Source organism: Diuraphis noxia, unplaced genomic scaffold, assembly GCF_037042655.1.
Source record: "Diuraphis noxia isolate RWA-SAM2 unplaced genomic scaffold, SU_Dnox_SAM2 contig0002, whole genome shotgun sequence".
Taxonomy (NCBI): Eukaryota; Metazoa; Arthropoda; class Insecta; order Hemiptera; family Aphididae; genus Diuraphis; species Diuraphis noxia.
In genome coordinates this window covers 44,854,307-44,878,087 of record NW_028301712.1, presented here as the reverse complement: position 1 = coordinate 44,878,087, position 23,781 = coordinate 44,854,307, and the positions used below count along the sequence as shown (strand labels likewise).

The window sequence follows — 23,781 nt, the reverse complement described above, 5'->3', positions numbered from 1 at the left end:
ATATTCATACCTGAAGTCTACGATTTATAACAATGGTACTAAACTTTCATTGTTAAACTTTTTTTTTAATATTATTATTTTTATATTGACTATATAAGTACGATTTGACACAACGTTAAATTTAATATAATTATTGAAATATAATTTTGTGAGATTTCAAGTTTTCAAATAAAATGATCAATCTATAAAAAGGTCTGTTTATTTCTATGATACAATATGTATTTAACAATAAATGTGGAGTAAAAATTTAAATCTTGTATTACAAATATTTTAATAATTGTATTATATAATTTATAAATATGAAGTACTGATAAAATTTTAAGATAGTGATAGACTGATAGCTATCATAATTATTATTCTTTTGTATATTCATTTTTTTTAAATTCGTGTTTTCATTATGACTAAACTTATTAATGTAAAATTTTACAAATTTAATATTTGAAAAATTTATGAAATTTAAGAATTAAATTATATTTTTACTAGAACTTACTTTATTACATTTTAGATTCTGAGTGGAGCGATGAATGTATTGATTTTACTATGATGTGTGTTTTTATTTTATTTTTTTATTTTGTGTCTGTCATCATGTTTTGGGGCAGTAAAAGAGCTTTGATTTTTGACTTCAGTATCAGTTCTGATTCGTTCGATCAGAAAGTCAATCTAGTTGGTACTTTAGTGGGTCAATATTTTTCTAAATAATCGGGATAAACAAACTAAAAATTAAAGGAAAAACGGGCAATTTTACGGATAATCAATTTTAGACAAAATCAATTCAATTTTGGTTTTAGATGTTAATTTAAAACAAATGACCATAGATACATGGAATTTTCACTGAATTTTTTATATAAGTATATTCTATCCACCATTCGATCATCATTAGTTTTTTTTAAAATTAATATCGATAAAATATTTTTTGGGTAGAAGATCTTGAAAATTTAATTCAAGGTTTTAAACATATTGTTACAATAGCAGTTGAAAAATAAAATAAATTCATGGTCACATTTTTTTTTTATAAACATTCAAAGTTTGAATTTTGACAAAATACGTAGGAATCACGAAGATTCGCAAATTATTTTAAGCTAGAAATTCATAAAAAATTTTCTTTTTAAATCTAAGATTTGAAATTTTAATACAAGATTCCCTACAAGTTTGTCAATCTTTATCACAAATAAAAAGTCCACCAGAAATTCAAATTAAATTTTTATGAGCATTTGAAATATAAATTTTAGATTTATAAATTTAATACAAGGCTCCTAATATATTTTTTCAATAGCAGTTGATAAATAAAAGAAATGCATAGTCATCATTTTTTGTTACAAGCGTTCAAATTTTGAATTTCGACAGCATACGTAAAAATCACGAAAATTCATAAATTATTTTACACTAGAAATTCATAAAAAAATTTTATTTTGAATCTAAGATTTGAAAAATTTTAATCATCTATAATATATCCTAGACAAATAAATCATTTCCGCTCAGAATCGTTTTTCGTATACAATCATATAATATCATTGGATTCAAATTTAATTCCATCCATTACAGTAACCCACTTGTAACCTACTGTACAGCAGAGCAGTATCCACGACTTACCTGCTATTTTAAGTGATATAAAAATAGAAATAATCATTGGATTTTGAAGTATATATTTTCATTAAAGTATATACATTTTATTAATTTAAATATTTTGTTATTAATCATAATTTATTTCAAATTACACAGGTAATAATTATAAGTTAAATGTGCGGTAGTTAGCATTCACAGTATTGATATTTCATCACAACAACAGTAACGGACCCAGAAAAAAGTTTTGGGGGTTGTTTTTGAAAATTAGTTATTTTGATTTAGCCGGTTCTTCACAAACACAATGTTATTTTATACATGTCTATTAAAGTATACTATTACAATTAACATTAAAATAGAATAAGTAAATAACTATACAAGAACTTAATATTTCAGAGGGTGATTGAACTCCCAAAACACTCCCTGTGGTACGTAACTGCACAACGAAATTAATGTATAACAAAACAACAATTTCATACTTTTGTCACCTTAAAAATATAGAATAGACTATACAACATTTTTAAATTTTAATGTTGGCAATTATTGAATTAATAACTTAAATATCTTATACTATAAAATAGTATTTTTTGAAATCTTATATAAAACTCAGTTAATTTATCAAAACAATCAAACATTCAACTTTAAATGAAATTTCAAAAACCGTCACCCAAATAAAGTTATTTTGTTAAATATAATATTATTCTTTTCATTTTTTAGTTGATACATTTTTCTTTCACATCTATCAAAAAATTCTTTGAAACATTATACTCTGGGTTTCAGTGGCAAGATCTCAAATCACTCTTCTTGAAAATGTCGATTTATTAGAGTAGATGCATATATTTTCACTAAAATGTAGTTTTGTCAAATCTTGTGACGAAATTTATTCCAAAGGTTTATGACGAAATTCAAAATGGAATTAGTCATATTTGTAACCGAAGTTGATGTATATGTTACTTCATCACGTTCATAACGTAGACCGTATCTGAAAACAATTTTACATAAATAAATAAGTTAATATTTTACAGATACATGTTAATTTTATTAAAATTACTTAGAATAATTGTTATTTTTATTCATTTAAACATTGATAATCGTTATTTTAAGAGTTAATTCCTATTCATTATTCTTCTTCCTATAATGATTCTTGTGATATTTTATAATTTTATACATTATTTCATGGGAATATTATATAACATATTATTTCTCTGATTTAATTTGTGACATTTTTTGTGTGTATAGCTTATGAATTATTTCAGAAAACTTTTTGCGTTTTAAATAAAATAAGATAAATACATAAAACTTTCAATCTACCAATAATGTTGAAATATTTTTCCATTTCTTATATTTTATGTTTTTATGCTTTCAATTTGAATGAAATTTAATTTATTGGAAAATTTTGAACAACACAATGGATAAACCAGAGTTAATTACCAAAATCGTATACATTTTTAAAATGTTGCTTTGTTGTTTTCAAAAGTCTAATTGGAGCAAAGAAAGAGTTGGAATGCAAAAGACTATTGTGAAAATAGCGTTTTCTTTTTATTATCTTTTTCAGTGGAAATATCGCTTTTTCCAGAGTTTTATTTGATCCAATCCATCAATTGGAAATTCAGTATGGTTTGTATTTTTTAAATTTTATTTTCTGAATACTTTTTCTAAGCAAGAAAAATAATTATTGACTCGTCATGGAAACATTTTTTTAATATTATTAAACTTAGTTTTAAACTAAATTCACTATACAATTCGATGATTATTGCTTCCATGCGTAATAATATTACAGCATACCATTATTATGCGTTAATTAGATAAAAATAAGGTGGTCTTCTATTGTATGATGAAAACCTAGTCTCTACATGTATGTGAAACGATTTTTTTTTAATTCAATATTTTTGCCTCCCCCCACCCCCCTACGAATAGCACTATACTATCCATTTCAAACTAAAAATCAAATTAGTTCATGAATATGTCATAACTCACTATTAACGCTTCCAAAATCGTCTTACCTCTTAGAGCAACCCTTTATTACGAAATTCTATACGTGGTCCTTTCTATTCAAAGTAACCTTCCCTAATATCTGAATAGAAAATTGTATCATGATTTACTTGTATACTCCTTCCCTTCTGCTAATCCGAATACATAATTCTCAAACAATATAGCTTAAATAATTATAAAAAAAAAGGATAATTGGTGAGTGTCATTAGTGAATAATTTATCATATCAAGTATCATCTGTAAACATAATATTTATACTATTAATTCCAAACCTGACTAATAAAATAAATTTCTATGTATTTAACTCTAACCACATAACTACATTGTTTATACCAAATAAGAAAAAAAAATAAATATTTTAATTGCTGATAAGAAAAGGTCGGGTACTTAACTGTTAATACTTTCAATTATTATTTAACAAGTTAATATAGATATTTCTTCAAATAAAAACATTAATTTAAGATAATGTATTCTAGTCACCAACCGTATTTCCGCACTCTTCACCAACATATCCGGTACACAGATTTGCTGTTCTGTTGACCACTGGAATCCCCAGCGACAAATACACTTGTAGCGTCCCGGAAGATTTATACAAGTTTCAGACTTGTTATCACACAAATCAAGATTCTTAATACACTCGTTTATATCAATACACATACTATACCTTAAAAGAGAAATTATAATAAATTAAATAATGTGTATGATAATCTTATATTATTCATAGAGCATTTTAACAAACAAAGCCAACACAAAGTTTTAGGGAGGAACATACATTTTATATCTGCTTAAAAACATAAGTATATAATTAATATGTAACATAAAAAATGCAAGATTATAGTGAAATAGTAAACAAGTTTTAATTATGTAAAATATATGTATATTTTTCAACAAGAATGGAAGAATGGTCTTGAAATATTATTAGTTCTTACTATCATTGAAACTTTTAGATTAATCCATTAATAATTTTTATAAAAAATATTTCTAAAATCTTGGTATTTCGATACATTTGGTACGGATGATTAACTTATACGCTATGCAAAGTGTAAAATATTAAAATATTCACCCAAGTAAAAATGTACTATACGATGTTTTAAAGATAAAATAAATATACTATGGAAAAAAATTACTTTTAATTTATAAATACATAAAACACACATACACATTAGGTGCATTGCTCACCTTGATTCCCATTCATATCCAGTATTGCAAGTACATGACACATTCCATTCATTATAAATGATAGATGGTAACCAGGTGTTATATTTCCGAATGAATTTGCACTGTTTATTAAAAACATAACATTTTTATTTTTTAATATGAATAATTGAATATCGGATTATCTAATAAAAACTATGATATTTAACTGTATTTTTTTCAAGAACAATATGCTTAAATTATTCGACTATACATTTAAAAAGAATTACCTCATAGTGTATAAAATATGTGAAATAAATACGACATTTTTTAACAATACACTAATAAAATGGCAAACGCACTGGTCAAAACAACGGACCAAACTCAATGAAATAAAAAACACAATCTTAAGTTGGAAAAATCAATATCTCAGCAGAAGAGAAAAAATTATTATAAATCGTCTCTGAATAGGCCACACAAGGATGACACATAAACACCTCATGGCCAAAGAAGAACCCCCTCAATGTGCAGCCTGCGGGGTCACACTGACTGTGAAACATATAATAACAGAGTGTTATCAATATTTAGAAGTTATGGAGAAATACAACATTCCACCCAACTTGTATGGAGCTCTGGGACCGAGCAACGAGACCACATCGAACATGATAGCCTTTCTCAAAGGATCGGATTTGTACAGCAAAATTTAAACGTATTGATTAAAAAAAAAAAAAATTGTAACATTAACTTAAATAGTAACCATATGTAGTTAGCATCATATAAACATTGTAATACCGTTAACATTGTATCTTAACAAAAACTAATAACCTTTGTTGTTGATGTTTTTTTTAGTTCAATAAAAAAAAAAAAAAAAAAAAAATACGACATTTAATAAAATACAAATTCATTAGATGAGCATAAGTCGCATAAAAAACTACTACTGTTTATTTTATTTAAACAAATTATAACTTAATATTTGTAATGCATTTATAGCATCATATTATACTATCAAGTTAACTACAAAACAAAGAAAAACATTTATTTACTCCATTATAATTGGGATGAAGTACGATATCCACATTTTTTTCAACATCATTGTTTGTGTTTTATATAGATTAAATTATTTATCTTTGTATTTCTATCTAAAAAATTTTTTGTGGCAAGATTTTAAATTTTATTTTCATATAAAAAAATGTTGGTGGGATTCATGTTAATTATTCTCACATATAGCTTGTTTATTCAATTTTATTCATTGTTAGAATTGTGGGAGTGCGTAGGGGGACAGAGGGAAAATGCTATTTTACAAATGCAAGTAGTAAATTATTTAGATAAATTTGGTTATTTTTATTTAGTAGGTATCTATAAATGAATATTTAAGTTTTATCTATTATCTAATCTAGGTTCAATTTTAAAATTTCATCTGATATCTTATCTACATAATTATTGGGATATATTTGCACAATATTGATTATAAAATTTAAACTACAAAATTAAATAAATTTTAAATGTACTTATTCATTTATGAAAATAATAAGATTTGTAACTTGCTGAAATTTGTTTTTTGCCCATAGTGATTTAATAGTATTCTATTTTACAAAGCCCAGGAGGGGTACGTAAAATTAACTTTAAAGTTAAATATTTTCTAATTAAAAAAATTCTTAAATCTATAATTTATATTAGCGTAGGCCAATGGATATATTTTTATGAGTTATGTGTACAATGACACTTGGTAAAATACTTGATTTAAAGCAAAAAAACATTATTACTACCGAAATATTAGAAATATATATTTTACCATATTACAAACAACAATGAATTTGTTTTCAATGTATAATAACAATTATTTACATTTATCCATAAATCAATTTTATTATATTAGATAATATGTTGAATTTATGAAAAAAATTTAGTTGAAAAAAATCAAATTTACAAAGAAAGGCATGGAAAAATGCAATATATATTATACAGCTAATAAAAATGATGTAAATCATATTTATTTTCTAACAAATTGGAAAAAAAACATTTAAAGTACCTAATTATGTTACTTGTACCTAATCACCTTAACCTTATTATATGAAATATGGCTAATAAAAGTTATGGGTATGTCACGCTTATTGTCTATAATTTATTCTTCACGTCATACTTATTTAAAATGATATTGCATTTTTTTGGTTTTTTTTTTTTACTACCTTGAAAATCTATCATTAAATTTTTTCATCTTACTGTTTTTACAATCAAAATTCTTTAAGGTATATTTGTCTATATTATTCAATCTTGAGGTGATTGTTTCAATACAATTTTTTTATTTTTCATTTTTTTTGAGGGGCTAACCTAAAAGATAGTCATTTATGTAGTAAATTTATGTAGGTGCTTAACTAAATAAACTTATTATGAGGGATGAAGTGGCCAAGTGTTTTAAGGCCTAAGCTGTGACTCACGCCGTTGCTAGTTCGAACCTTGATCACAGGTGGCACCTCTCATAGGGCAGTCACGGTGTCTAGAGAGAGAGAGGCCGCCATTCCCCACCCAAGCATGGCAGAAACCTACGGGTGCCCACTAGAAATTCTGCCAAATATTCAAGTGTTCCAAAAACCTACAGTACCAATCAAAAAATAAAAATAAAATAAAATATTGTTTGTTTTCTAATTACCATATTATATGATTAAAAATGTAGTAGTAACTTATAGTGACAGCTGCAAACAATGATATATTACAATTTATGAGGTTATACACAACATTTAGAATGGTAAAAATTACTATTATTTTGTAGTAAAATGTACGATCAAATGTCTTGCATTATTGTTTTACCTTTTAGTTTAACCATGCTTGCATAATATTTAATCTTGCATACGAATTAGTTTAAGTCACCTTACACTATTTTCCACTATTGAATGTCGACATGGATTCACATCTTGGCATTCTGTCGGGTGAGCAGCCTGTCGTAATGGGCAGCATTGGTCAGGACAAAAACTGTACAGGGCGCATTGATAAGGGACATTATTAATAGCTCGAAAATCATTAAGCTTGTCACCATTTTGACATTCTCCGATATCATCACAAGATTCGCTAAACCGTGACAGTAACGTGATGTTCTGGAAAATCAATTCAATTAACACCCACTCACAGAGAATATATTTATAACTATATTGTTATTACTATAAGAATATAATTTAATTATAAAATAATAGTTTGTTATTCTCAACAGTAATTGTGTTCTTTTATAATATGATTTAATACATAATAAGAAAGACAAAGGAAACCGTTCATTCATTTACTAATATAATAGGTACTCCTACAATTTGCTTTTATTTAACAAGAAAATCATTTTTATACAATAATGTGTCTTAATATTAAAAAAAAAGACTATTTAAATATTACCCATGCATTTCATCAACTTTATTGTCTAACTAGATAATTTTCTATCATATTCCTAACAAAGCTATAATCCATACACATTACATATCTAAAAATAATATTTTAACTGTAATATATTATTTATGTTTTGATGTATTTTATAAATACATATGTACATTGTTAAATAATTTATTTTCATATCAATCTCTAAAATCTGTTTTTCAAATTGTTTGATGTTTCAATATGATAAAATGGTATATATGTTAATCACATAATATTATGTTTAGATAAAAAAAATTTAGAAAATTGTTCTGCAAATGTGCTATTTATCTAGCGTAGGCGTTCAGTGTACAACGTCATTGAGTTAAAATAGATATGATAAATTTGAATTCAATGATAAATCAGGGTAAATAATCAAATCTAATCGGAGACAAATAGATTTTTCATGGTCGTCCTATAAAATACTTTGCAATTTGTACGATTATTGCGAATTTTTCATAATTTGAAAACCGTAAAATTATGAAAAAAATTAACCATTTGTTATATGTTACTATTTCAATAATAATAATTTATTTTAAAATCTGTTAATTTCTTCAAACTATATGTTTTTGAATTACAAAAACAAAACAAAATTTACTAAAACTAGTTTTATGTATATAATATTACCATTTACTTATTATTTTTACATTTTATATAATTACTGTGGCATTTACACATCTTCCACCAGTTCCATTATACAAATAAAATAGAATCGATATTGAAGATGAGATTATATTTTCTATTATATGAAGTTAATAATTAGTTAGTTATCTTCAGATATAGAAAAAATTAAGACTACACACACACTTGACATAGGTATCATAACTATGGTTAAATCAGTGCTTTCATAACTTCGTCAAAAATCCAAATATTTATATTAATTAATCTTTTTATTTAAATAACAATACCTGAATATGAAATAAATTCAATATGTTTTTAACATAATAAACGTAATTATATTATTATACCTAACACCGCTATCAGTTTTATTTTTTATACCATATTAGATTTGTATACAATTATAAAATAAGATTTTGTGAACATTTTTAAATAAAGTATTATATATTTTGTAGATGTTGGAAATTAAAATTATAGGAAATTTATTCATCGAAAATGTTTGAATTTTAAATACTCTATATTTTATTATATACCATATTAGGTAGGTACATTAACTATAAATACAAATTAATTAATCGCATAATATACTTATACATACATTTAATAAGTTATAATATATTATAATGTAATATGATAAACTAAATAGAAATACCTTTCAACATATAAAAATAATTAATTAGTAATATTAAATTTTTATTTTAAGCCACTGGTCCGATTTCTATCTTTTTTGAAATTAATTTCATATATTATAATATGCTGTCCTTCAGTAAATAATGTCGTATATTATATATTATAAGAAGTACCATCTTAATACGATTTCAGTTGTCTTACGTTACTTCTTTGAAAAGGATGGTACAGTTACTTTACTATTGGCTTACGTAAATTAACTTTGTTGGCAGTTATAATCTACTATACTCTATTTATTTATAACTATATTGGTTTTATATTACACACACACACACACACACACACACACACACACACACACACACACACACACACACACACACATACGGGCTTATAATACTCTACGAGATCCACTTGGAAAAGTCGACGTTGTGAGATCCATGACTTTAAATAAGTATTTTTAAACGGGATCAGAATATAAAATTTTAAAAATATATTTGGATATAATATACTCATTATATACACCAACATACTCGTGTTAAAATTATAGTATAGTAGACGTTGTGAGATCCAGTGTGTATTAAGCTTAGTCACTATATCTACACCACCATACGAGATCCTAAATTGTATATTATTTTAAAGTATCAACTTTATGAGATCCATGCGATGTTGCCGTCTTATGAATTCATACTTGTATACGGTACTAGTACCCTGACCTATGTACTGTTTTAACTGTTCTAAGCCGAATCCACGGCCACCGATCGTCGCCGTAACAATAACGTTGAATCGGTTTTCCGTGACTGTATTGACAGAAATATTATTTTCTACTTACCTGTACTGTAATTTGCTCTTATAGCTCAATCTTTGATAACGTCTTTTAGGTTTAATATCGAGATAACAATTTAAAGCAATTTACTACATCATGTAGTAATGCGACGTACGACATATAACTATTTTGACCTTTCGTGATTTTTAGTGTTGGAACATACCTATCTAACACTTCAGTATAAAACTACTTACCTTCAAATTCATTTCTCAGCTAAGATAAATATGATTCTTTATATTAATAAATAAGAATTTTTATTTTTAATGTATTTAGGCGTTTTCTTGTTTAATTTAATATATTTTATAAGAACTTTAGGTAATATTCAAACGAAAATAAGATAAGATAAAATAATGATATATTAGGGACTTACATATTAATTAATATTGCAATTTATACTTATACATAAAAAGTCATAAAATAAGTTGATTGATATTAGTTAAATAAATGAGTGTAATTGATTTTTTATCTGAGGAGTGAACTGCTGGCTAAAATTACAATTGACAGATTTTTATGTTTATTTTTGTATCATGATAATTTAACAATTAATAATGTATTAATATTATTAATTGTATAATGTATTAACTAATTATATAATTAATAATGTATATCGTTTTATTAACAATATATTCAGTAAAACAAAAAACGAAAAATAGCTTTAAACATAAAAATAAAAATAATATAAAAAACACTTTTTATAATATTTTTGTTTCTCTTTAAAATAATTAGTAAAAAATTAAAAACAATACAAGTAGGTATAATTACTGTCGGTTTATTACTTTTCAACTTAAGTTGAACTATTCATGGGTATTTGCAATTTTCGATCATTATTAGTTTTTTTTAAAATTAATATCGATAAAAATTTATTTGTTAGGTAGAAATGTTTGAAAATTTAATACAAGGATCTTAAGATATTCTTACAATAGCAGTTGAAAAATAAAAGAAATGCATAGTCAACATTTTTTTTACAAGCATTCAAATTTTAATTTTGACAACATACGTAAAAATCACGAAAATTCGCAAATTATTTTAAGCTAGAAATTCATAAAATATTTTCTTTTTAAATCTAAGATTTGAAAATTATTAATAATCTATAATATATCCTAATATATATATATATATAGGCAGATAAACTGTCTTCGCTCAGAATCGTTTTTCGTATACAATGATATAATATCATTGGATTCAAATTTAATTCCATCCATTACAATAACCCACTTGTAACCTACTGTACAGCAGAGCAACATCCACGACTTACCCGCTTTTTTTTTTATTGATCAAAAGACATCGGCGACAATGGCCAGTAGTCGTAAACGTTACATTGATTACATTATTTTTTTTTTTTTTTAGTATCTTAAATATAATATTTTAAATTTAATTGTACTATTCATATTTTCTTAAAAAAATAATAATTTTTGTAGAGATTATTATGGAACAGGGTAAAATACGTAAATTCGCACATAATATAATTTCTGTACCACTACATATATCAAATCTTAACTTTTTGTTACGATTTATGCTGCGCATATTTTATAGTTTAAGCTGTGTATCGTTATATGTACCATGTTAGTTTAATTTTCCATGTTACTATGTAGGTAATACAAGTTAAAACAATTAAAAGTTCAATAATGAACAAATACAGTATCAAGTCTCAAGTAGGTAGCGTAATTAGTTATGATTTCTTTTTCTTAGGATAGAGGGATGAGTATAGTTCTAGGAAACAGTATCCTTTTAAACTTAATAAAAAAAATATAGTCGGCTTGTACCATTTGGTATATAATACAATGCATATTATGTTAAAATCTTCTACTAAAAAATATTTCGATACCTAAATAGTAAACGATCAGATAATAAAAATGAAAATATGTATTAAAAAATAAAATAATAATGAGCATAACTAAAAATTCGTAGAACTGATAGAAATAATATCTATATTATCAATTCTAATTGACAAATAATAGTTTATACAGAGAAGCCTTATAAGTAGTAAGTAGTAAATTATCTTCTTCAATAAATATAAAAATGGATTTCTGTCCATCTGTCTTTTATGCATTCCTAAACGGCTGGACCGATTGTGATAACATTTGGTACAGAGATATATTAGACCATTGATTATAAATATTTATGTATTTATAATCAATGATTAGACCTATGGGCAGAAGATACGCTAAGTTAAAAAGTGGTAGGTCCAACGCCTGGAGGTGCTCCAACGGAAATTTTGAAATTTACGATGAACATTTTTGTTTATAGACAACTGCTTTTAGTTACTGTAATCACAATTAGTTGCTATTGGTTTCAATAATAATAATAATTAGTGCAAAAGTAATTATTAGGTAATTAATATCCCTGAATTTGTTATTATTATTTACAGCATAACTAATTGAAATAATACTTCAATTTCAAACTTTGGGGGTGGTTTCCGAAGGAAAAGTGAATATCCTTGGTGCATTATAGAGGTCAAAAGTAAACATTTTCCAACAGTTATGAAAAAAATCGAGAAATACAAAAAAAAGTGACAGAAAAACGGGAATTTTTACGCAAAACCAGTTTTCGACAAAATCGATTTTGGTTTTTGATGTAACTTTAAAACAAATGACCATAGATACATGAAATTTTCACCTAATGTTTATATAAGTATATTCTATCCACCATGCAATTTTCAAAAAATTTCGACTTAAGTTGAACTATTCATAGGCATTTCAAATTTTCGATCATTATTAGTTTTTTTAAAATTAATATCGATTAAAATTTATTTGTTACGCAGAAAAGCTTGAAAATTTAATACAAGGCTCTTAACATATTGTTACAATAGCAGTTGAAAAATAAAAGAAATTCATAGTCACATTTTTTTTTATAAGCATTCAAAGTTTGAATTTTAAAAAATACGTAAAAATCACGAAAATTCACAAATTATTTTGAGGTAGAAATTCATAAAAAATTTTCTTTTTAAATCTAAGATTTAAAAATTTAATACAAGATTCCTTACAAGTTTTTCAATCTTTATCACAAATAAAAATTCCTCTGGAAATTCAAATTAAATTTTTATGAGCATTTGAAATTTAAATTTTTACAACATTGGATTTTCACTTTTAGCGATTTCCTTATTTTGGTGTAACTCTAAAACAAATTACCGCAGATACTTGAAATTTTGACTGAATGTTTATCTAGGCGTTTTATATATTTGATAAAATTTTCAAAATATTTAGATTTGTTTTGAGCTGTTTACTGACATTTTAATTTTTCAACTTTTTTAGTTTTTTTTTCTATAAATATCGATAAAAATTTATTTGTTCGGTAGAAAAGCTTGAAAATTTAATACAAGGCATTCTAATACATTGTAACAATAGAAGTTAAAAAATATTAAAAATTCGTAGGCACGATTTTTTTTATAAGCATTTAAAGTTCAAATTTTGACTAAATACGTAAAAATTACGGCAATGTTAAAATTATCTTAGATAGAAATTCATAAAAGTTTTCCTTTTTAATTCTAAGATTTGAAAATTTAATACAAGGCCCCTAACATATTTTTACAATAGCAGTTGCAAAATAAAAGGAATACATAGTCACAATTTTTTTTTTAAGCATTCAAAGTTTGAGTTTTGACAACATATTATTATGTAAAAATCACGAAAATACAGAAATTATTTTAAGCTAGAAATTCATAAAAAACTTTCTTTTTATATCTAAGATTTGAAAATTTAATACAAGGCTCATAATATATTTTTACAATAAAAATTGAAAAATAAAAGAAATACATACTCACAATTTTTTTATAAGCATTCAAAATTTGAGTTTTGACAACATATTATGTAAAAATCACGAAAATTCACAAATTATTTTAAGTTAGAAATTCATAAAAAATTTTTTTTTTAATCTAAGATTTGAAAATTTAATAAAAGATTCCTTACAAGTTTGTCAATCTTTATCACAAATAAAAAGTCCACCGGAAATTCATATTAAATTTTTATGAGCATTTGAAATTTAAATTTTTACAACATTGGATTTTCACTGGATTTCACATTTAGCGATTTTCTTATTTTGGTGTAACACTAAAATTCTAAAACAAATGACCGCAGATACTTGAAGTTTTCACTGAATGTTTATATAGGCATTTTCTATATTTGATAACATTTTTACAAAGTTATAAGAATACATGAACACAATTTTTTTAAATTAGCATTTGAAGTTAAAATGTTGACTGAATACGTATAAAAATTACGGCAATGTTCAAATTATCTTAAATAGAAATTCATAAAAATTTTCCTTTTTAATTCTAAGATTTGAAAATTTAATACAAGGCCCCTAACATATTTTTACAATAGCAGTTGCAAAATAAAAGGAATACATAGTCACAATTTTTTTTTTAAGCATTCAAAGTTTGAGTTTTGACAACATATTATGTAAAAATCACGAAAATACAGAAATTATTTTAAGCTAGAAATTCATAAAAAATTTTCTTTTTATATCTAAGATTTGAAAATTTAATACAAGGCTCATAATATATTTTTACAATAAAAATTGAAAAATAAAAGAAATGCGTAGTCACAATTTTTTTTTTACGAGCATTCAAAGTTTGAATTTTGATAACATATGTAAAAATCACGAAAATTCGCAAATTATTTCAAACTAGAAATTCATAAAGATTTTTCTTTTTAAATCTAAGATTTGAAAATTTTTAATAATCTATAATATATCCTAGACAGATAAACCGTCTTCGCTCAGAATCGTTTTTTGTATACAATGATATAATATCATTGATTCAAATTTAATTCCATCCATTACAGTAACCCACTTGTAACCTACTGTACAGCAGAGCGACATACACGACTTACCCGCTTTTTTGTGTTTATAACTAAGTATTAAAAATACAACACTAAGTTTTCCGTAAGTTTTCTTTCAAGTAGCTATAGAGAAATCTCGAAGCGTCATTATAGGAAAAATTTGAGGTGCGTTTGAATTTTAAATTTTTACGAAATAGCGTAACGATAACGATTTATCCTGAAAAGATTTTAAATACTTAATATTATTCAAAAAGTATAAGTCGTAGATAATTGAAAATTTTACCAGTTATTTAGATTGGAATTTTCTTGACATGATTTAATTTTCGAAATATTTTGACTTTTTTTTAGATATTTATAGACAACTAAAATTTTCAATTTTTCTGAAAATTTTTTTTTGAAGTGTCGATAAAATTTTTTCGGCCTTATCAAAATACTTGAAAATTTAATACGAAATTCCTTATAAGTTATTCTTATAGTGATTAAAAAATTATAAGAATACTAACGCACAACTTTTTTTTATAAGCGTTTGAAGTTCAAATATTGACAAAAATTCGTCAAAACCATGAATATTTGCAAATAATTTTGTAGTTCAAAATTCAAAAAATTGTTTGTATTTATATCTAAGGTTAAAAAATTCAACACTAAGTTTTCCATAAGTTTTGCTTCAAATAGCTATACAGAAAATTTGAAGCGTCATTATAGGAAAAATGTTTTGAGCGTTTGAGTTTTAAATTTTTATGAAATCGCGTAACAATAACGATTTATCCTCAAATCAGGTATATGTATATTGTATATCTATCACAATATAAGGTATTATGAATTAAGATAACTACATGCAATGTTTTTGGAAAAATTGATTACCAAATTAAATTTTTATTATTTTTATTTTTTATTTATTAATTATTTTTATTTTTTATTTAGTTATTATTTTTAATTAAATTTAGTTTTTAATAAAATAAAAAATGTCTTATTTTAAAATGCGTCTTAATTGAAAAATAAAATATTTGTTTCAAAATAGAATAAGTATATGACAATATTTAAATATAATATATCCTACACTGACAAATCATCTCCGTTCAGATTCGCTTTTCGTATACAATGATACCTATCATTGCTTTCAAATTTAACCTACCCTAGTCAGAGGTTCATCCCACCCACTAATGTACAGCAGAGCGACATCCACTTACTCGCTTTTTTTATTATTTGTTTCCAATCGACGACCAATGAGTTAATTGACACAAATCTACCACAAACGATAACTACAGTAATCGTCAGTGACTCAATGCATGGGCCATATTGGCAGCCAAAAACTATGATTTAAAATGTAAATTCAATCAATATTACCATTTTAAACGAAATTCTAGGCGAAACGACAACATACCAGTCCATCGATATCGTAATGAATCAAGACCGTTATCATCTATAAGTATAAAAACATACTGCTACATAGGTAGCATAATCATACTAATCATAGGTAACGAATTTAACACATAGTTTGAGTAATAGGTAGGATTTTCAACGGGCTACAAAATGCATGGGTTCAGCTAGTACTTATAATATAAATACATAAGTATATTCTACTATGCATAATAACAAGTGTAACTATAGTTTATATTATACAATACATTTGTCAATATATTATAGGTAGGTAGGTATACTATAATATAAATGATAAGTAATAAGTTATAACTTATAACTACTGATAAATGCACAATACAAATTATTGCAAATTACAAGCACAATAATGTATAACTATTATGTCCACTTATAATATTATTGTTATTTTATTTATTATTCTAAAATAATTCCAGAAAAATCATAACAAGTAATGATTATTATTATGTTGCTATTTATATATTATACTCGTTACGTAAATAGACACGGCCCGTCACGCGTAGCAAGTTATCGAATGTGCAGTGACAAACATTGCACTCTGACACTGCTGCTCGCAGATCATACATAAAATAATTATCTAAACTATACAAATTATAAAATATATTAAATGGGATCTCGTAAAGTGCATATACTGCACTATGGACACACAGTGCAATGTTGCCGTTCTCATTAAACGTTACGGAGCTCACAACATCTACTACATGAAACGCGAACATAGACAAAATACAATTGTACATAATAAAATATACACGGGAGAACACACAACATTTATAAAAATAGGTCTTTGCGAGATCCTGTTGTTTTTCGCTGGAAATCGTTCAAGGACACATATTATACCAATATATGGTACAAACGTTGCGAGATCCACCCATTCGGATCTCACAACGAAAACGGATCTCGTAACGCTGCTCGTTTTCCATACGTCGGATCTCCTAACGTACTATAAGTACGGCCACACACACACACACACACACACACACACACACACACACACACACACACACACACACACACACACACACACACACACACACACACACACACACACACACACACACACACACACACACACACACACACACACACACACACACACACCACACACCATATTAATGTTAAGAACAATTTATTATTCATAACAAAGATTTTTATAATATAACAAATATAATAATACGTTTTTGACTAATATTCAGTTAGTTAAATAAATATATTATCGCTTTTTTGTAAATAAATGTACAGTAATTTATTTGTCTACCGTACAAAGACCTAACTAATATTAACCTAACAATAATGAACGCATCATATTCATGAATTATACTGCTATTAGTATTATTAAAGTACTACAAATTATTAGAGCATTCGCCATAACAACAGTCATAAACTTTGAATATAATTTAAGTTAATTAACAAAGAAGTTTTCAGTAGCATGTATATAATTAGTCTATGTATTAGTAAATTAATTCGTTTATTTTGTTATAAGTCTAAATAGTAATATAAAAATGGAATTAAATAAATTAAAGATGTATTATATATATATATATATAGGATGACTTATTTTACAGTAAACATTTATTTTATATGTATATTTTCGTGTTTACTAAAAAATACTTTCATATAATTTTAATTAGGTACATACCTAGTACAAAACAACTATTTTTAAAAACAAATATATTACACCTATACTATTAATCTAAAATTTTATTTTTTTCGTTTTTTTTTCAATAATTACTAGAATATTGAATTTTCATAACTCAAGCAGAATACATATCTAAAAAAAAAACCATTTAAAAATATCAAGTAATGAATAAGCAGCTTTTTAAATTCTAAAAATAACTGTACCTATTGTATTATATCACAATAATGTTTAAAAATGTGTTCATAGGTTGAAATACTCAACAATATTCAACAATTATTATGACTTTTAAAATAGTTTTTAAAACTATGAAAATTTTAATTAGTATTGAAAATATATAATTTTAACACAAATATAGCTTTCACAAGTACTTATGCTTATTAATTATAAAAAATAGTATTTTTTACCTACAGTTTTATAAATTCTAATAAAATTGTATTATGTTAAACTGAAGTAGGTAGCTATTGATTTTTTGTTTCATAAATTTAATATGTAATTAAAAATATTGTAACTTTATAACTGATTGAAGTAGGACCGAAACGTAGATATATTATTACATGACCAATGAATTACATTTTTTTCATTCATTATAAAAAAAGAACCTTGTTTGTATTCGGCATACGGCCAATTTTTGATTTCCTAAGAATTTGGCAATCTAACTCCAAAAAGGAACACTACCCAATCACACTTATTTTACGTATATATAATATTATTTTCTGTATATGAAAACCATTCACCTGCATTGTATACCAGCACATGAAATAACTTGCTGTGACCCTCCATCGAAATCTGTCCAACGGGCCACGAAAAGGTTCGGGTTTGGTCCAATCTAATGTTTTTAACCGTACACACTCATCATTAACCATATGTATATAACCACCATGTTTTTCTACCGTCCAGTTCATTTGATGCATAATATAATCCGTAGACGAAGTTCTCTACAGCGTATATAGATAATATAAGAAAAAAATTCAAGAGAGTTCATTAAAATGTATGAAGATGATATTATTACTACCTATGATAAGTATTTATATAGTATTTATTTTACTCGTGTTTTTTTAATCAGTATTATTGTTTTTTGTAGGTTATAATAAAAAAACGTTTCTTTCTCAGTTTCATTGTTATACATTATTATTTAACATTTATTTATAGGACATGTGGAACATATTATATTATGAAATAAAAGGATAAATAAACGCTAGTTATGTTCAAAAATCATTTTGTTCAAGTATTTATCGGATTAGCACACGCCCATCATAACCTTAATTTATTACGAGCTATGTTTATTCAGAGTAATTTAAAATGTATGCTCAACCATACCTTTTTAGCTTTTAAAAAAATATACTGAAATAAAATTATATTTTTTGGAATATGTAAGTACTATCATGTACTTGAAGACTATATTTTAAAATTATTTAATTTTTATTATATTAAAGTATTTAAATATTTGTTATTTATCTGTCTCATTTCAAACTTTTTTCAAATGAGAACTAGGTACCTTATTTAGATGTAAATTTTTAACAAAATTATTAAAAAATTAAAAAATTCTGTAAAAATATATATAATATACATTTAATATTTTATTTTAGATTCTGAGCGGAGCGATGAATGTATTGATTTAACCATGATGTGTGTTTTTTTTTTGTGTGTGTCAATTTACTCTGCACTATTTACTGAAAATTAATTAAATTTCACAAAATTAGTGTGAATAACTAAATTTATTTAATACTCCAAAAAATAATCCATGATAAAAGGCTTAAAGAAATTAAGGTAGTGGTGATTTTAATTTTAAAGATATTAATTGCCTATAATTTTATAATTATTAAAAAATGTCTGATCATTAAAAGTTCATTATAAGACTTCTATAGGTAGTTATATTGAATATTTGATTCAAAAATAAAAGTAACGATAATTATTATTAGTGAAAAAAGTGTAAGCTCTTAAAATAGTTTCTTAAAAGGATTATGATTCAAATAACAACATTTATTGTTTTTTTTTTTTTTTTAATTTTAGACATGAAATTAAGCATGAATTTGATAATATTAAGAACATATATTATTGTATATTTAAACGGTAGTTATTGCAAACATTTGTATGTTTGGTCAACTACTGGTTCATCAGTTTTAGATATTAGTAAATTTAAGTTCAAATGTACATCTCTAACGAAAATTGAATGGGTTAAATTAATTGTATTTTGTTGGACTTCTTAAAACGCAGTGAGAAAATATGTATAGGTTCCTTATAATTTAAATCTTGTAATGGGGGGTGGTGGGACCGATTTTCAGTGAAACAATAAAATAATTTATGTCTTAATTTCACTGTAATTTGCTTATTTAGTAGCAGAACATGGAATTGATTCGGAAAAATTAATATTTGTGGACCGATATCATCATGTTTTGATCGTGGTTGATTTAAATCTTGTCGATTACATTTTTTCACATATTTATAAACACGTCTTATTCATAAGAAAATGTCTATGTTCTTGGTAAATGAATGTCAATTTTGCATTCGATAAATAAAATTCATTATTTTATGTTATTTTAATTGTGGATCGATCTTTAGAATTTATATACTTTTGGTTTATGTATCTGATTTTGTAAAGTAGGTATAATATGCAGTGGCCGTAGTATGTTATGCACGTAATTCAACGATTTACGCGTATGTTGTATCCATTCATTAAATTAATATATGAATATAAAAATATCGTGGTAGTCAGATGGATAATACAAACTAATGAGGTAATTGAAATAAAGATAAGAGGCACGCGTACGTTTTTCAATGTTAGTTTAATGAAGTAATAATAAATATATATAACAATTATAAAATAATAAGTATCCGAGGTAGATTGAAAATGGATTTACGTAGTGATGTATATAATTAATTGTGTTCAAAAAAGTAATTCTAATTTTTTTATATATTAATAGAAATACTGCACAAAAGAAAAATATGAATTTTACCGTTCGTAAATCAAAAAAAAAAAAAACTACAAAGATAATTTTTTTACTGCAAATTAGTGAACTATCACATAAAGACTAAAATGCTTTTAAAACTGCATCAATATAATCTAATTAAGTTTTGAATTAATGCTACGACTTTCCAATTAATTGAAACACAATTTTATATGATTAAAAAATTGAAAATCCGAGAAAACACTTTGATGGTTAGTAAGTCGTTTTAAATGTACCTTATAATTATGTGTTTACTGTAAGGAAAGTGTTAAATTTAAATTCAATAATAAAAAAGAGTATACTGAAATAATTAAAGATATTATAAATATAATTTGTTTACCTATATTATAAATATCAGTTTAACTATATAATAGTGTTATGATTGGTTGAAATTATTATTTATCAAAAATACTACATACAACTAAATATTATAATTAACATTTTTAAAGGAAAAATAATTATTTTTCATTTAAATATCCAATTTCGTAATATTATGGTTTTCAATAATTTTAAAACTTGAACTTTGAGATGAAAATGATTTTATCAAAAATATATAAGTAGACGTAAGACGTTGATATGTAAGAAAAAACCATTCAGCAAATGCCGTTTTCAGAAATAGTATTTTAAAAAATAACAATGAAAAATCCATTCATAATCTCTTCGCATGAAATAATTTTGTCAATGACAGTAATTTATGATTTTTTTAAACAGTTTGCAAATTTGGTTTTAACACATTAAAACAAAAATACATTTTATACGTGTAAAAATACATAGGCTTTTAATATTTTAAAAATATATCTGAAAACGATATCTACATGCTACACAATAAACGACCGACCATTAGTTTATTCAATGATTAGAGTAATTTTTTATTAAAAATGGCTTGTATCATAATTTTGTTATACAGGAATATCGCATTACCTGGAAATGTGTTTCAACTACGACATCTTGCAAGTACTTCAAACAAATTAGAAAGTCTTGTGAACACTTTTCATATACTTCCCAATGAAATGTTATTAAAGGAGGTATGGGAAACTGAGCATAGAAATATGAATTGTTTTCGTTTTTTTTCGTGTAAAACCTTGGTAAAAAAAATATGTTAATTTATTTTAATCTATAACATTAAAACAATAATACATTACCTACGAATACAGCTCAATATTATTCAAGTAATTATTCAGTAATGAGTTCAATCAAACACTATTTTTTATTTTGATAATTTTAAACGTTTTATATTATAATTATCTATTCAAGTATTTCCCGTATTAAACTAAATTATTTTCAGCTACAGTACGTTACAGTGTTTACAGTAGCCAGACAGTAATTTTTATGGAGTGTAGACTACCATGGTATCGATTATATCAAATTTTTGAAAGTATACATCTACATTTAAATGCATATTCAGTAGTTGCGATCTCCAAATAGTCACCATATTCTAGCCACAACACGATGCACATAAAAGTGAAAAATTGCTCTGAGCTGACGACATATTATAATACGTATAATGGAATGTCTTTAACCAAGCAAGTTGCATATTCATTTATGATATCCGGTAATAATATTATGTGAATTTACAATGTTTTTTTAGATAAAATATTATGGTTGGCTGGTTAAACATTAAAAATAACCATAATTTCTTAAAATTGTTCTACCATATAACATTATGTATTAATATAATGTTTCTTCGGATTGTGTACGCATAGCTGCATAGGTATTTTATTTTATCTTGAGTCTTATAGTTTTTTTTTTTTTCATTTTTTACGATGCTGATAGTAGTACAAATTAGACAAAAAATTAACAATTATAGTTCTTAGTATATTATGAACTACAATTTTGTTTATAATGCGTCATTACAATATATATTATATACCTATTTAACATCATTATCATTATTACAACTATAATAGTTCATTATTGGTATTTAATCCACCAGTTTGAATTTAAAAAAAATATATATTATTTTACTCAAAATAAGATATTTTTAATATTCACCAACAAAATATTTGAATTTACTAGAATTACAAATTATGAACATATGTAGCAAAAGTCACAAAATCGTACCTAACGGCGGAATCGGATGATAATATTTGTAATAGGAAATCGTAAATTCTCGGAAAACAAACCTAACTATATCATAACCGTGCTTCGGAATATTGTAATTTAACCAAAAGCGGAATTCAAACGTTCCTACTGCTCACGTATGGACACTATTTCCTTTCGCTGCCGTGTACCCGGATATCGTATCCCATAATTCGCCGTTGTCCCGGACGTTCCTACCCCAGACAATTAAACTTATTTAAATAGGAAATGTATATACACACTGGTCTGTATGTTATTACCATTTTGACCTGTACCTCCGATACACCATACCAGACCATATTATAATTTTATAATAATATCATTGTTAATGTCATTACCTTCTAAATTCACCTTGCTTATAAGGATTAGTACCATATGAACCGTAAATATTAAAATCGTTAGGTAGTTACACAAACATTAATATAACTATAAAACAAAATAACAGAAAATTTTTCCGTTATTTCATGTATTTTATAAAATGTTATTAAGTCTTATTATTTTAATATATATTGTCCTAATTGTAAAATATTAACAAAAAATAATATTGACGAAAACGAATTTGAATAGGAGGACAATAGGTATACCATTATTAGCTACATACAAGTAAGAGGAAAATTAATTATGAATCATTGTCAATAACCACTCAAATTACATAGGTACCTACCTATGCTTTTATGCTTCTTGTATTCTTAATTTATTCATTAAAAATAAACAAGTGCTATATTATAGATGTAATCAAGTACTTTACTATACCTTATTTTACTGTTGAACTAGAATAGAACAATTAATTGCATTACAATAA

The 23,781-nt window shown here is 24.9% G+C and overlaps 1 protein-coding gene across 1 annotated transcript; it reads right to left on the bottom strand.

Moving 5' to 3' along the window:
* Positions 1 to 1,720: 1,720 nt before the first annotated feature.
* On the bottom strand, positions 1,721 to 22,366 carry LOC149058511 (uncharacterized). Its single transcript, XM_089219940.1, has 7 exons — positions 22,043 to 22,366; positions 21,822 to 21,981; positions 18,690 to 18,890; positions 7,556 to 7,774; positions 4,731 to 4,831; positions 4,036 to 4,215; positions 1,721 to 2,542 (listed from the first exon to the last, which is right to left on the bottom strand). The coding sequence occupies exons 3-7, from the start codon at positions 18,864 to 18,866 to the stop codon at positions 2,422 to 2,424; spliced, it is 798 nt and encodes a 265-aa protein (XP_089076066.1). The 5' UTR covers positions 18,867 to 18,890; positions 21,822 to 21,981; positions 22,043 to 22,366; the 3' UTR covers positions 1,721 to 2,421.
* Positions 22,367 to 23,781: the final 1,415 nt, after the last annotated feature.